This window comes from Rattus norvegicus, chromosome 10 (genome assembly GCF_036323735.1).
Source record: "Rattus norvegicus strain BN/NHsdMcwi chromosome 10, GRCr8, whole genome shotgun sequence".
Taxonomy (NCBI): domain Eukaryota; kingdom Metazoa; phylum Chordata; class Mammalia; order Rodentia; family Muridae; genus Rattus; species Rattus norvegicus.
The window spans coordinates 31,847,694-31,861,983 of NC_086028.1; the positions used below are offsets into that span (position 1 = coordinate 31,847,694).

Sequence of the window (14,290 nt, forward strand, 5' to 3'; positions counted from 1 at the left end):
AAGAAGTGGACAAGGGTACTTTCCTTCTTACCAATCATTATTTTTTATTAATATATTTTACAAGACTGCAGTTGAAATAATATTAAATACAAATTTGTTTTTATACAGAAAGTGTAATAAAGTTAAAATAGTTCCTTGTAATTCATAGCATTATTGCAATGCTTACAAAAGTTTTGCATAGAGTGTGCAAGGATTGATGTTATTTAAAACAAAACTAAAAAAAAAAAAAAAAAACTCTTCTCATCTCACACCCAAACCCAGAGAAAACAAAACAAAACAAAACCTAAAAGTAACACAAAGGCCAACTCCATTGGTTCATTCATCCAGATGGGGTTCCTTTTTCAAAGTTCATAATCACCAAACAATTGAACTTTTATGACCTCATCTTTTTTTTGTTAAGGGCTTCAGCGTATCTTCTCCAAAGGGCATCCATTATGAAGGATGTCCTACCTCCTATCTAAAGCATGACCACATCAGGTATGCTTTTCTGGACAAAATGCTAAGAGAGATAAGAAAATCTATCCCACCTCCTCATGAAAATATTGGATGGAAATTGCTTCTGTGTTGCTGTATTCTAAGTATGCCATCAGTTCCTATTAATTTGCTATAATTTCCAATCTTTTGTAGGGCTTTTTTCGGTTGGTTAAATGAGACCCACTAAAGGTACGCATACATGGTTTGCTGTCTGGAAACTTATACCATTGGAAGAGAAATCCCTGACTGACCCAACCTGAGGTTCTTTAACTGAATTCATTCCTAAGGTTGTATGAGCAGTACAAGCAAACAAGTTCTAGCCCTGGGGATAAGTATGAGAGCATTCAGACCCTCCACTGTCCTGTGTAGGATGTACATAGAAGCAGTCAGCCTTATCTCATAGCATCTCTCAGCTCTGTGAGGACCAGGCTAACAGCAAGACTTTGACAAGGGCATAGTAATGTGTAGTCTACCTAGACAGACTCCGGCTGTGTTAATTTTTCAAAACAAGATCTTGTCTATTAACACCTATGGACCAACCTCCAATTCTGTGTTTCAGAAGGTGCCAACGTTCCAAAGCTACCCAGTTAGAAATGAACTGTGGATGTATTCACTTCCTGCTTTCCAGTTGGGATACCTATAGCTTCAGAGCTGAGGGCAGGATGCCAATGTAAAAAAGGTGCCTTGGTTAAGGTGTAGAATGCCTCTCATTTCCAACTCGTGAGAATTGGTGGTGATAGCCTCAAAGCTCTAGTGAGAAGAATTCTGCACCAGGGGAGTGATGTGGCCTTTTAGTGATAATTGAGCAGGGTTGAGGATTAAACCATTACAGCATCAGAGTGGCTTGTTTTGCTCCATATGGTACTGAATGCTTAAAATGAATTGAGTCCTAGTTAGTTCTCAGTGATAGAGATTGAGTCCCAATTTATTTGATGATTTTATTTTACCAGAAGCAAAGCAAGAGTCTAATAGTGTCAAAAACCTCACATAAAATAAGACATTTGATTTTTTTGGAGGGAGGTGTAGAAGGAACTATATGTATGGAGTACAGGATTGTTCATCCATACAGATACACTACTGAATATTCAAATTTTTTCCTACATATGAGACTCGCAACTGATATATCCTCCAATCATAAGGGAGTGTAACTTAACAAGAATCATAACCAGAACAATATAATTTTGTTGTTGTTTTAGATTCTGTTATTCAGTTATTCTATATTTCCACTCCACATATCCACATTTTCCTATAGTATGCAACCTTGATAAGAAATTACAGAAAATGGAGATGCGAAAATTCTGTAGTCTTATTCGCTCAGGATGGTCTAGTCTAAACCACTGCTCACCAACTTGAAACTAACTTGAAAGGTTGGTAACTCCTCAAGAATGAGGCTCACTCTCTGGCTTGATCATTTCATAGGTAGTTGAATTAGAAAATGTTTCTTAGCTTCTTGAAGTCCTAATGTTTCCATATCTGTGATTTAGAACCTTGTACGGAGCTTAACTCCAATCATCAGATGTGTATAAAGCATTCAGCAAGCACCTAATACACACTTTAATGACTATTAATACACAATCCTGATGATGATTGGAAAGTAGAGTCTAGCTCTTTCCAGATTTTAGGGTAGGCTGTGGACCCAAGGAAGCCTCTTTCTTTTATGCATGAATTTTGAAGACATGACTCCTTTTGTGGTGACATTTTATAGCTTTTCTCCTGTTCTGCAAACAAAGAGTCCATGCCCCTGAATTTCTTAGACTCTCACAAGTCATATTAACAGGAACGCTGAACACCAATGTCTTCCCCATTGAACAAGGTCATTTCTCAGTTCTCAGACAATCCAGTTTTATCGCTCAGCTAAATGAACGGTCTAGTTTTGAGTCTCTTTATGAAATCTAAGCTATCTTCTGCTTCCAGTGACAAAAAAAGTAAAAATGGACTTTGAAGACACTGGGTATGCTGGGTAGGCTTTTTTTTTTCTTTTTAAATTCTTAAACATATGTTTCCTTTCCTGATTTCTCAGCAAGGGCAGCTTTAAACCTGTTATATTTAGTGAGGAAGCAAAAGCCACACACTTTGCACTGAGGATGGCAACCCGCGGAGCGAGGCTTTTGGCTGAGGACTCTGGCTTCCTAGGAGGACAGATGGGCTGGGACTTTAAAGCTGCTTCTTGCCTACAGCGATTGTTCCTTTGGTCTATTCCAGTGGTATCCTCAAAGCATGTCCTGATGCTGCCTGTTGCTGGGCTGATTGAGCAGCAGTTGGCGGTGCGGCTGCTCTACTCTTGCCACTCTTCATGTGTGGGTCTGATGGCATCATTAATCCTGTGCCGTGATTTAACCCTCCCTACTGCATCAAAGGCTGATGACATTCTATCTCCCTCAAAAGAAGATACTGATGATTTCTTACTCTGTCCACTTCCACAAAAGCAAGACCTGGGGGTTGTGGGGAGGGGGACAGGCACCAAATAACCTTCCCGAGCCTGGATGCCACCAAGGGATTTTCTTCTCCACTGGGTGCTCTTCGGAAAGAGGACCTCCCACAAGTAATTATTTTTCCTTTGCCATTCAGACCTGCCTTGACAAATTTCAAGGAGTCCATTATGAAGAAAGCTTTTAAGACTCATACGAATCACATTGCTTTAGAAAGTGCTAATGCCTACGGTGCATTGTGCGGGCAGGAGCAGCAGGCTGGTGGCTGGCTGGTGGCTGTCTGCTTTATCACTTATCAGGGGTTTGGCTTTGTGAAGGAGAAATTCAGAGGCAACTGTATAATTTAAAATTCCGATTACCATAGAGGAAGAGATGCATCTGACATCCTAATGCAGGAAGTTTCGACTGTTTTAATGGAAATATGTTGGAACCAGGGAAGCCTTCCTCCAAGGGAAAAATGATGAAAGACTACAAGAGAGACATTTTATCTTTGAGAAGAAAGACCAGTTTTCTAAGGTTGTCTTTCATTAGATCTGTCCCCTCACCTGCCTGCTACAGGGCGACCTGCCAATATATCATTCAGGGAGCTGATTATCATCTTGTCCTTTTACCTAAGACTCCCTAAGGTGTGTGGTGTGGGGAGAGAGATCTAGTCTTGTTTACAACTTACATAAATAAGTTTTTTTTCCTTTTATTGATCCTTAAAAAAGGATTGGGTGCTTAAAATGGATAAGTTCAACATTTTGGCCCAAGCATTATGCTACCTTTTGTTTATAATCCAGGATACCCTCATTGCTCTGCCAACCAGATCCTTCCGATGTATTAATATGGATGGCAGAGGGCTTTCCTGTCATGATGTAGATTAAGGACCAAAAATGGCGGGCATTCTCATTGAAACATATCCTGCCTCTCCAAGGTGAATACTCACATCCTCCAAGCTTCATTTATCATGATGCTGAGTTAGCATACTAAGTACAAAGCTACTATCAGCAAAAGGGACAGACCTACAGTAGAAATCTGCCCTACTGCACAGAAGCAGAGAGGTGTGTACATATGAAACAGCCCCTCCCCCCTTTTGTATTCTTTCCACTCCAAGGAGCAAAGAAAAGACCCAAATTCCTAAGAGCAAAAGTAAACTGCCATTCTTCTGGCCACTCCTAGAAATGACTCCAAGGGAAGGATCTCAATGGTTACTTATGCCTACATATATATAAAGTTGTTGTTTTTCATCCTTCCTGTTTTTCAGCGGGCTAATGTGAGGGTATAGGAACACTGGCTACACTGGAGGTATAGGTGACAGAGGTCATATAAGGGTTAAAACTATTCTCTGGAGGACCTAGGTATAGAAGGCTCTCTGGCACATGGGATGATGCAGTCTTCCTCAGTGCAGATAGACTCAAGAATTTTTAGGGAAGAGACTGAGTCAAGATCATTCTCCTCCACATACTTCTGGTCAAACATTGCTCACCTGAGAAATACCTATCAAAGCTCCTCTGGAAAGAGTGACACAGATAGGAGCACATCTTGCTTGTTCACAAGCTTCTTCTCATTCCACTCCCTCAGTTACCCCAAATCCTCCGATATGCCTTCTCTCTTAGTCACGTCCTTCTTCTTCAAATACTCAGCCAACTTTCATATTCCCAAGGCCCCAGGGAAACACAAGCTACCTCCTGTTCCTGAGAAACCCAACTTCTGTTCCACTATGTGTAACACAGTCCACAAGTAAGCTGTAGCTCAGGGGTCAGCAAATGCGTTTTATGAAGAACTATATAATCTTAATGGTTTCCTGGCCATGCAGTCGATTGTGGGGGTCTATAGTAGCATGGCTCAAAGGCGACAAATAAATGTCGCTGGTCATGGAATCAGGCTTGGTCTCCAGTTCATAGTTTATTGACCCTTTCAATAGCATCACCCCTTAACCAGTCTTTGGTCTATGGTTTGTAGTTGTGCAATAATCCTTATCTATAGAGAGAATAACCCAAAGGAAGCTGACCACGAATTCAAGTCTGTAAGTGCTGTCCCTTAGTCATTTAACCATCATGGAGCCACATATCAAGTTTCTATCTAGACAGATGCCACGTTTCAAACGTCTGGTGTCTTGAAGTAGTCCCTCCAAATGGAACTCCTATGATTTACAGAATTGCCATACCAAACAGAAGTAAGTGATAAATATATCCAGAGATCACATTTTGGTTTGTAAAATGTTTTCCGAAGTACAGTACCATACCGGAAGTTCTAGGAGGCTGAAGGTTCATTTGAATCCTGCTATTCTACCAGCTGCTTAATATACCCAGAGGTGTGATTATCTAGAAGATACTATATATAAAGACTAGAAAGACTCATTTTTTTTTAAAAGTAGGGGTCAGCAGACATTAATATGAATGCTGGTTCCCTCCTCCCCCAACCCCACCCCAAGAATTCTGGTGAAAGTTTCTTTTGTGACGATGGACAAATGTCCTTGTTAATGAGCATTGGGTAGGTGGGTGCAAGAAGTTCATTGACTAAGGATGCATTTTACCAGTTTCTAGTCTAAACTGAAACACATTATTTTACTCATGCTAGAGATCCTGGTTATTACCTGATGGCCTGTGGTTCTTTCACATAATTGAAAAACAGAATCAATCACAATGTTGTATCATGTATTCCTCCAGAGATTCTTGATTTGTATCCCCAATTGATATCATTTTGATTGTGTATTTGCATGTGAATCAAGATCATGCCTGACTTACTTGCTTGCTCTAGGGTTCAATTTTACATGTGTGAACACAGCGGTTTTTAATTGTCATAAAATTCATGAGGAGTATGACTTTTATGTCACAATTGGTAAATAACATCAGAAGAGGTTCAGGGAACTTTGTTTTTTCGGCCTATCTATAGATTATAGGTGTGAGACGCAAAGGCAGTTTGTCCATTTAAACTACTCCCTCCACCTGCCTCAAAACAACCCTGTCTTTTCTATGAACCCAAGGGACTTCAGAGTTATTGTTTATTTGAATGATGTAGGGTAGGTATTTCTAATAGCTAAGAAGGGCTTTTTGTGACTTGAAATGATACCCGTGTATGAGAAACATGTAGATCTTGGCAGAAAAGGCCTACAAGATACTGGGTATCACCAGCGTCCAGTAACTTGAGGCCTCTCACAGGATCCCCCTTTTAGAGTTCTATACTGTAAATGGAGCAATTTTAAGGATCTTGCCCTAAGATTGACCCACCCAGTGCCTCTGCATAAGATGCAGAGAGGGTGAGGGGAACTAGGCCTGGCCTAAAAGCCAGAAGTCCAAGTTATGAGTCAGGATAGGAAAGTCCCTTCTTTGTGACAATAAGCAACTGAGGAGTCCATCCCCTGTGTATAAACCTCAGACTAATACTTGTCTGTCATATCAGAAATAGCAAACTTCTTTTTTTGCCTCCTGTAACAAACCATTCATCTTGTGAAGTAAGAAAAATTTAGAACCTCGTGGCAAACAAAAACAAAAACAAAAACAAAAAAACAAACAAATGCCATTCAGGCCTACAAATACAACTTCATTCCAAATTGTAGGGTTGCTGCTTGTCTACTGGCTTCCAGGATGTTCTAAGCCAGTTATACCTCCATTCTGGGCTCTTCAAATCCCAAATGTGGAAACTGGTTTGTCTACCAGTTTCTGATGTCCAGTCGCGACTAAACCATTTCCCTCCAACCACCCAAAATAAACTACAGGTACCAAGATAAATAGAATGTGCTTCTCCTTGCTGAGTGCATTGGCTTAAGGCATAGGCACAGTTTCCCCTCTTTGAACAGAGATGGTATAATCCCCTGTCCCAGCACAAGAGCTGGCCAGGGTGACCCTGGGGCATGGTAATAAAGGTGGGGTGCTAAGAGGTAGCTGATGGCGGGAATTAGAGAGCTATTTTCATATATGGGGAGTGACTGCTGCTGAGCCCAGGGGACACAGTGATTCTGAGGCAGACACATGACCCTGTTTTTTTTTTTTTTTATTAACTTGCCATTAGCAATTTTGGCAGCATGTAGAGTCTTAGGTTTGTGACTCCTAGAGAAAACGCAACAGTGAGTTCAGGAAGATGAATAGCCCAGTACTGACAAAAGATACAAGAGCAAAGCAAGAGAGATTGTGCAAGCCCTTGGAAATAGGACATGTCTCCAAATGGCCCACTCATCTCAAGAAACTTGGGAGAATTAGCTAGCTTCCCTATGGTTCTCTTAGATTTTCATCTTAGAATTACTTCTCTTGGGATCTGGGGCTCACTCTTTGAGATTCTGACTGATTTAATGGTTTTGAGTCCATCTGTTGGATAAAGTCAGGAAGGAGAACTTAAAAGCTTGAGTGACAGTTCTCCTTTAAAAGAGGTGTCTCCTTCATCTTCTTTGCTTGTAAAGCCATTGATTGGTTTCTAGCCTAGAGAGGAAGAGCTGGTTTCCTCTTTTATGCCAGTTTCAAAGCTCTTTCTCATTGGCTGTGGGCAAATATGTAAGTTGAATAATAGAAGTTAGGTCAGTGGCTTAAGTTCATTCAGAATTCATTACTACCCACCCCCATTCATTTAGTCACACAATTCCTAGTATTGTTGGTCTGCAAAGGTAGGGTGGCCACTTTGAGATTTTATGGCTAGTTTCTATGGTTTTTACCTCATCCTTATCTTGAGGAGAAGAACGTGATCAGCTTGGCTGAAAGTATAAAAGGGAAACCAAATATCTATGTCTTTAACATAGTCTTACTATGTAGCCCAGGCTGGCCTCTATCACCACAACTTCCTTGGTGTTGAGATTACAGATGGGTCTGGTTTTCTTTTCGGCCTGTATATCAGCACTTGAGAGTGAGCTGAAGATTCCCGCCATCATTGCCTCTAATGGCTCTACAAGAGAAGCTAGGTGATTTCCTGAACACATTGATGGATATTTTGTGGGTGCTCAATCCACTCTGTGATTTGAAATTGCCTAGGGAATGCTGGGCCTGAATGAGTACTTCTTTTCTGTCATGTCGATGATGGGAATGGGGCAGAAAAATGACAGTGGATGATGTCACAGGGTCACCCATGGTTCCTTTTGTACTGAAACCTCATTTTATACAGAGGATATATATATATTTATTTATATATTTATATATATTTATATTCGCTCACAAACAACCCACTCATACACACACACACACACACACACACACACACACACACAAGGGCTTTGATAGGCTTTCTGTGTTCTAGTAAAAATAGCTGGCAGCCAGTGTCTCAAGCCAAAAAGGGCCTTTATGCTGCCGACAATTGTCCATTATGGAAGTCTTTCAAAGGCAGACACTTGTGTTTATCTGACAAGTAGAACCAGTTCCTGCCTGGGACAGGAATAACCTCCCATTGGCGCAGACGCAGACCTCGAAGACCTTCTGCCTCGTTCCTGTGGGTGTGTAGGATCCACGAGGCAGTCTAGGTAGTTTGATTTTCGCAGCATCTAACTTAATCTAGAGAGAGTGAATAGGAAAGAAAGAGTCAGTCAGAAGCTGTTTTCTAAGTTCCTGACTATCCAAGATCAGAAAGCTGACTATTCCATTAAATATAAACCTCACTAGTATCTACTGTGTGCTGAGCAGTGTTGACAGTGGAGATAAGACAGCCTCTAACCTATATTCTAACCTGTAGCACAAGCCTATATTCTAGCAATATGAGATAGCAGCATCTTTCAAAAGTGTGGTATGCAGACTAAGAAGAGTGGCATAGAGTCAAATAAATGTGGGAATGACACATTAGCTTTCATTCCTTCAGGGCACCGCATGTCCATGGCTAGTATGAAGCTTCCAGAAGACAGTAGAGTATACGGCATTATCCACGATTTCAAAGGTTAGTGAGCCTTCCTCTTGCTTTCTTTTTTTAATGGTGGCACTGATATCCAACATAAATATACTTTCAGAAATACCCTGCATATATGATAAGCTGTGGTGAAAGATACCATTAGGTTTTTGATAAATAACTGTCTCCTCCAGAGGTCAGGTCTGAGTGGCTGCGAGCTACCTTGAGGAGGTAGCTCCTATTTTTACGAGCATGGCTTGCAGCTTGTGGCTATTTGAGAGGCGGTTGTTATGATGGAAGGCTCCATCAGACAAATTCTTTAAAAACAAATAAAAGTGAGTATCTACCAGACATTTTTTAATATCCACCTAGTGGCTATAATGACACAGGGTGAGCCGAATGCCTGGTAAGTAGGCAGGCCAGGCGGAATAGCGTTTTATCTTTAAAAGTCAGGTTGTCCCTTTATTTTCATCCTTAAATAAAACAGTTAACCTATGAACACTTGAAAAGGGTCATAATCTGCAGCCAAGTCAGACTTCTGCCCCTAGGAGAACTTAGATTAACTTTTCTATGAAATGACAAGTGGCATTTGTGTTCAATGACCCAGTTGTGTTGGGGTGAGGAGTGCCAGCAACAAGTTACTCTTTGGCCATCTACTTATACCCTGTTAGTTTCTGACTCATTCTGACTCAGGATACTTCTTAGACCTGACTCTTCATTCTCAAAGAGAACCCAAGGACACAACATGAAATAATTTCACGTGTACTAAGTTTATTTCAGCCACATGGGTGGGATATACAACTTCATTATGTGGAGGAACTAAATCTTATTTTAAGGTTATGGGAAAGAGAGAATTTGGAAATAGTGTTCATTATCACAGTTATGTAATGTTTTACTTGTGATACATACACAGTATTATCCTAGCACTTCACAAATAACTAATCATAGCATTTATGTATTATGGGTTTAATTCATAGTCATGATGTTCAACCCTCTTATGAGACTCTTGGGTTGATATTAATCTCTGTGCTAACCAGTGCTACTAGGGGAAAGGTAGGCTCCCAATTTCTGTCGTTCCTAGTCCTTACCTCTCCGTCCTTGGACTCCAGTCTCAGCTCACTTCTGCAGGTGGCCTCCATATTGCCAGCTTCTGCATTTATTTCTACTCCTTTTGGGGCTTCCATCACTAGAGAGCGGGTTGGGGACTCCAACCTGAAACACAAGGCACCAATTAAAGATTCTTTTCCCTGCTTAGGAATTTTAAGAAGCTGAAACTCAGGGCATTGAAGCAGCTATGAAGAAATTAGATGAAAAAATTAGCACTTCATCTAATTTTTCTAGATCAGCTTTAACAGACATACAAGTTTGTAACAGAGTGTAAGGTTTCTAGGCTTTATCTTTTCCACATTTTACAAAGGTTGTAAGAAAAGGCATTCTAGGATCATGGCCTCATGTTACCGTATACTGAACTGATAATTTTAATTTCCTTATTAGTAAGACTTACCAAAGCATTACCCGTATCTCCCCTCCCTTGTGATTATTGTTATTTTTTAAAATTAAGAGGATTCTAGCACCCAGCTTTCTACAAAGTCTCCACTGTGTCTTACTATCTGGATCTTCTGAAGGTACCCAATCAGACCAAAGTTAAGAAAACAGACATAGGAGTCTGGAGAGATGGCTTAGTGGTTAAGAATGCTTGTTGCCTTTGCAAGTCTGAGGAACAGGTTTCAGAACTCCAGCTCTGGGGTTCTGATACTCTTAATTATCCTCCATCATCTGCATCTATATGCACGTACCTCCCTACCTGCTACCATATACATGCAGAGCTAAAGGTAAAGATAATATTGCTTAAAAGAAAAAAAATAGGTCTAAGAGTCAGAAAGTCATATAATCAAGCCACGAGGCATCCCCTTTATTGCACGGGCAAACATTATGGTTTAATTTGAAATCACTGTGCTTAAGAGATCTATAAAACAAAACTGCCTCCAACCTGTGAGCCCTACTTGATCAAGGACAGATAACTTCCTAGAATGCTGGGAGCTGTTGTTCATGTAAGATAACAAGCTAAGCTTGGTGGCACCAACTGCACAGGATGTGTGCTTGATCACATGTAGACAGCAAGTTAAGTCATACTGCGTACTTGCCTCCGATTGTATGAGGGCAGGATGTACAAAGCCTTGTAAGTTTTCTCTTTTTAATCCCCTGACTAATGTTATTTAGTAGCATAGTCTGAACATAAATGAATCTTAGGAATGCACCTGGCCAGTAACCTAGCCAGTATTTAATAAAACCTCTTATTTATTAAAATTTATTCATGGTTAGTTTCTATCCCTGTGAATTTCTGAATGACTGGTCAATTTCTGAATGATTTCAGACCCATAACATTATAACCACAGGTAATTCTTTCTTCTTTCACTCTCTAAATTTTCTCAAAGCCTCAGTTTCTTTATAAAATTCAAGTCAGGCCTGGCACATTAGAAATGTGACTTGGTCTAAAATAGTATGAATGTGAATGGAATATTACTTACCCAAAATTCATGGAAGCCAAACGTGTTTCAGATTTTGGAAATTTCTAGAGTTAAGTAGGTTTTACTGAGCATTCCTCATTTGAAAAAAATCCAAAGGCTCCAAATTATGGTATCTTAGTGACACTCTATAATTTTTTTTTTTTTGAGATTGGAGCACATAAGGACTGTGATTCTGTTCTGGTATTGACATTCTTATTATAACTAGCAAAAATGGATTCTTGAGACTAACCTTGTGATGTAGATTTAGTACAGACCCCAAGGGTTGCCTGGGTCTAGGGGGGATTAGGACAGGAGGAGGGGCTGTTTTGGGGTCATGGAAGTCTGATATCTATCTTGATTGCAGTACAGTACTTATTCCATGTCTCTATGTATTTTTGAAAATGCAAAGCAAGCAAACAAACAAAAACCTGGAGTCAATTTCACTGACTGTAAGGAAAATCAGCCCTGCTCTATGCTAATTATAATGGCAAAACCTAGTTTGCCTTTAATAGTTTTTTGTTTGTATGTTTTTACCAGCTCACTTTAATGAGTGAAAGCTCAGCTATTCCCATGACTATTCTAGATTTGAACAGTGTGAACAGACAGGGATTCATGAAGATCCTTTTATGGAGAAAGCAGCTCAACTGAGGACTCAGCAGTGGCTTTAGCACTGACTTCCTCCTTCCGGTCGGTCAATCTCTCGACTTAGCTCTCCCAACTTCCCTATATCGTGAATGTGTTGAAAATCAGCATCACCCTTCTGTCCCTCTGCTGCCTGCCTGGTTGTTAGCGTCACTGAGCAATCCCATTGGAGGGCTCCTCCACCATGTCTGTTCTCAACTGCTTCTGCAAAGCAGCTTTGTCCTTGAGGATTTTCTATCAGAGCTACAAGAGGAGCAACAGACCAAACGTACTTCCACAGAAAATGCCTCCATTTCTACTAATCCTTACTGGTCTCGCTCCCTTGTGTGTGGTAACAATCCTTCCAATACACAGTCTCTTAAAAAGACCTGCACTAAGGCTGCTCAAGTCAGGTGTGTTTCTGCTTATTATTACGCCTACTTCACTTCACTTGAGGCTTTTCTTTTCCAGTTTATAAGTATTTTTTAATTAGATATATTTCTTTACTTACATTTCAAATGTTATTCCCTTTCCCGGTTTCCAGTCCATAAGCCCCCCTCCCCTACCCCTCCTCCATACTCATATTCCCCCCATCCATCCCCCTTACTGCCCCCCTCATATTCTCCTGCACAGGGGGTCCAACTTTGGCATGGCCAAGGGCTTCCCACTGCTTTGCTACATATGTAGTTGGAGCCCTGGGTCTGTCCATGTATAGTCTTTCGGTAGTGGTTTAGTCCCTGGAGGCTCTGGTTGGTTGGCATCGTTGCTCTTACGGGATTGTAAGCTCCTTCAACTCTTTCAATCCTTCCTCTAATATCCCTCTAAGGGGGTCCTGTTCTCAGTTCAGTGGTTTGTTGCTAGCATTGACCTCTGTATTGGACATGATCTGGATATGTCTCTCAGGAGAGATCTATATCCGGTCCCTTTCAGCATGCATTTTTAGCTTCATCAATCCTATCTAGTTTTGGCATATATATATATATATATATATATATATATATATATATATATATATATATATATGTATATATATATATATATGCATGCCACATGCGGGGCAGGCTCTGAATGGCCATTCCCTGAGTCACTGCTCTAAACTGCTTGCATATCCCCTCCTATGGATATTTTTTCCCCTTTTAAGAAGGAGTGGGAGCATCCGCATTTTGGTCATCGTTCTTCTTGAGCTTCCTGTGGTCTGTGGATTACATCTTGGGTAATTCAAGCTTTTGGGCCAATATCTATTTATCAATGAGTGCATACCAAGTGTGTTTTTCTGTGATTGGGTTACCTCACTTAGGATGATATTTTCTAGTTCATTCCATTTGCCTATGAATTTCATAAAGTCATTGTTTTTGATGGCTGAGTAGTATTCCATTGTGTAGATATCACTTGAGGCTTTTCTAATAGCCTGGGAATAATAGCAGGGTAATGTGGATGAAGTTCTGTTACTAGCACAAGAGGATGATGTTCACGCAGGGCTACCAAACTTAGACTTTCATCTGACCAATAAGCTTCTGATCTCTCACTTCTGAGACAGGAAGATAGTTTGGGACTATTTTCTCTTGTTTCTTCTTTTAACTATACGGTCTGACTGACTTAGGCAGACATGGACACTTTCTGGAAACATAAATGCTAATTCTGTGAAGAAATAATGGCATTTATTTACAGGGTAGCAGTATAGATGGGAACAAAAGGAACAGGTTTTCCAAAAGTGATGTAGCCTAGTAAGCAACATATTGGCTTTGATTTCTACTAAATTAGGGTCAAATATGGGTTTTGCCTTTTAACTGGATATATAACTCTGATCAAGTCTCTTAAGTGTAGCTACCTGTTTATAACAATCAGACTATAAGACCACTCACTGCATTGACTGGATTTTATGAAGACTGAGATCCCACATATGATATTCTATAGAAAGAGTCACCTTAGAAACCTTCAGTAAAACTAAGCTGATGGTTATAGGAAGAAAAAAGACCAGAAGCAGTGAGATGGCTTAGAGGATAACAGCTCTTGGGGTATGAGCCTGGTAACTTGAGTTCAATTCTGGAAACTCACAGAAAAGTGGAGAAAACCAATGCCATAAAGCTTTCTTCTGACCTCTGTGCACAGCGGCACATCCCTCACTCCCTCCCAGAACAGCAATAAAAACATTTTTAAAGAAGAATAAAGACCAACAAAGTAAATCAGATCAAATTCTCACAGGCTGGGTAAGCATAGGCATTCATTTCTTTCCCAGGAAGGTTTCAAAGAGAAAGATTAAATATTCTAAGGAGTTATATCCATCTGTGAAGTCCAGTACGGTGAAGGAAACACCTGAGACAAATGATTACAGGAGGCACAGTGGTCTAGGTTAGTGGTTACTTGACAAAAGAGAGGAAGTGTGTAAATAAGCTGAGTTAACTTGTGAAATAAGGGGAGGCACAGGTAGAGAAAGGAATGAAGAAAAAAGATAGCCCAAACTGTCTAGCCTGGGAATGGTGT

At 40.4% G+C, this 14,290-nt stretch overlaps 1 protein-coding gene across 6 annotated transcripts in view; it reads right to left on the reverse strand.

Moving 5' to 3' along the window:
* Positions 1-19: 19 nt before the first annotated feature.
* Positions 20-14,290, reverse strand: part of Sgcd (sarcoglycan, delta) — a 981,842-nt gene continuing 967,571 nt past the window's right edge. For 4 of the 6 annotated variants that reach the window (XM_039086545.2, XM_039086546.2, XM_039086547.2 and 1 more), the window contains 2 exons: positions 9,770-9,893; positions 20-8,356 (listed from right to left, as the gene is read on the reverse strand). In XM_039086545.2, coding sequence (XP_038942473.1) covers positions 8,183-8,356; positions 9,770-9,893 — 298 coding nt within the window. In that variant the 3' untranslated portion in view covers positions 20-8,182. The remainder of the gene's footprint in view (positions 8,357-9,769; positions 9,894-14,290) is intronic. The other 2 variants (NM_001109029.1, NM_001134826.1) reach the window with 1 other exon arrangement.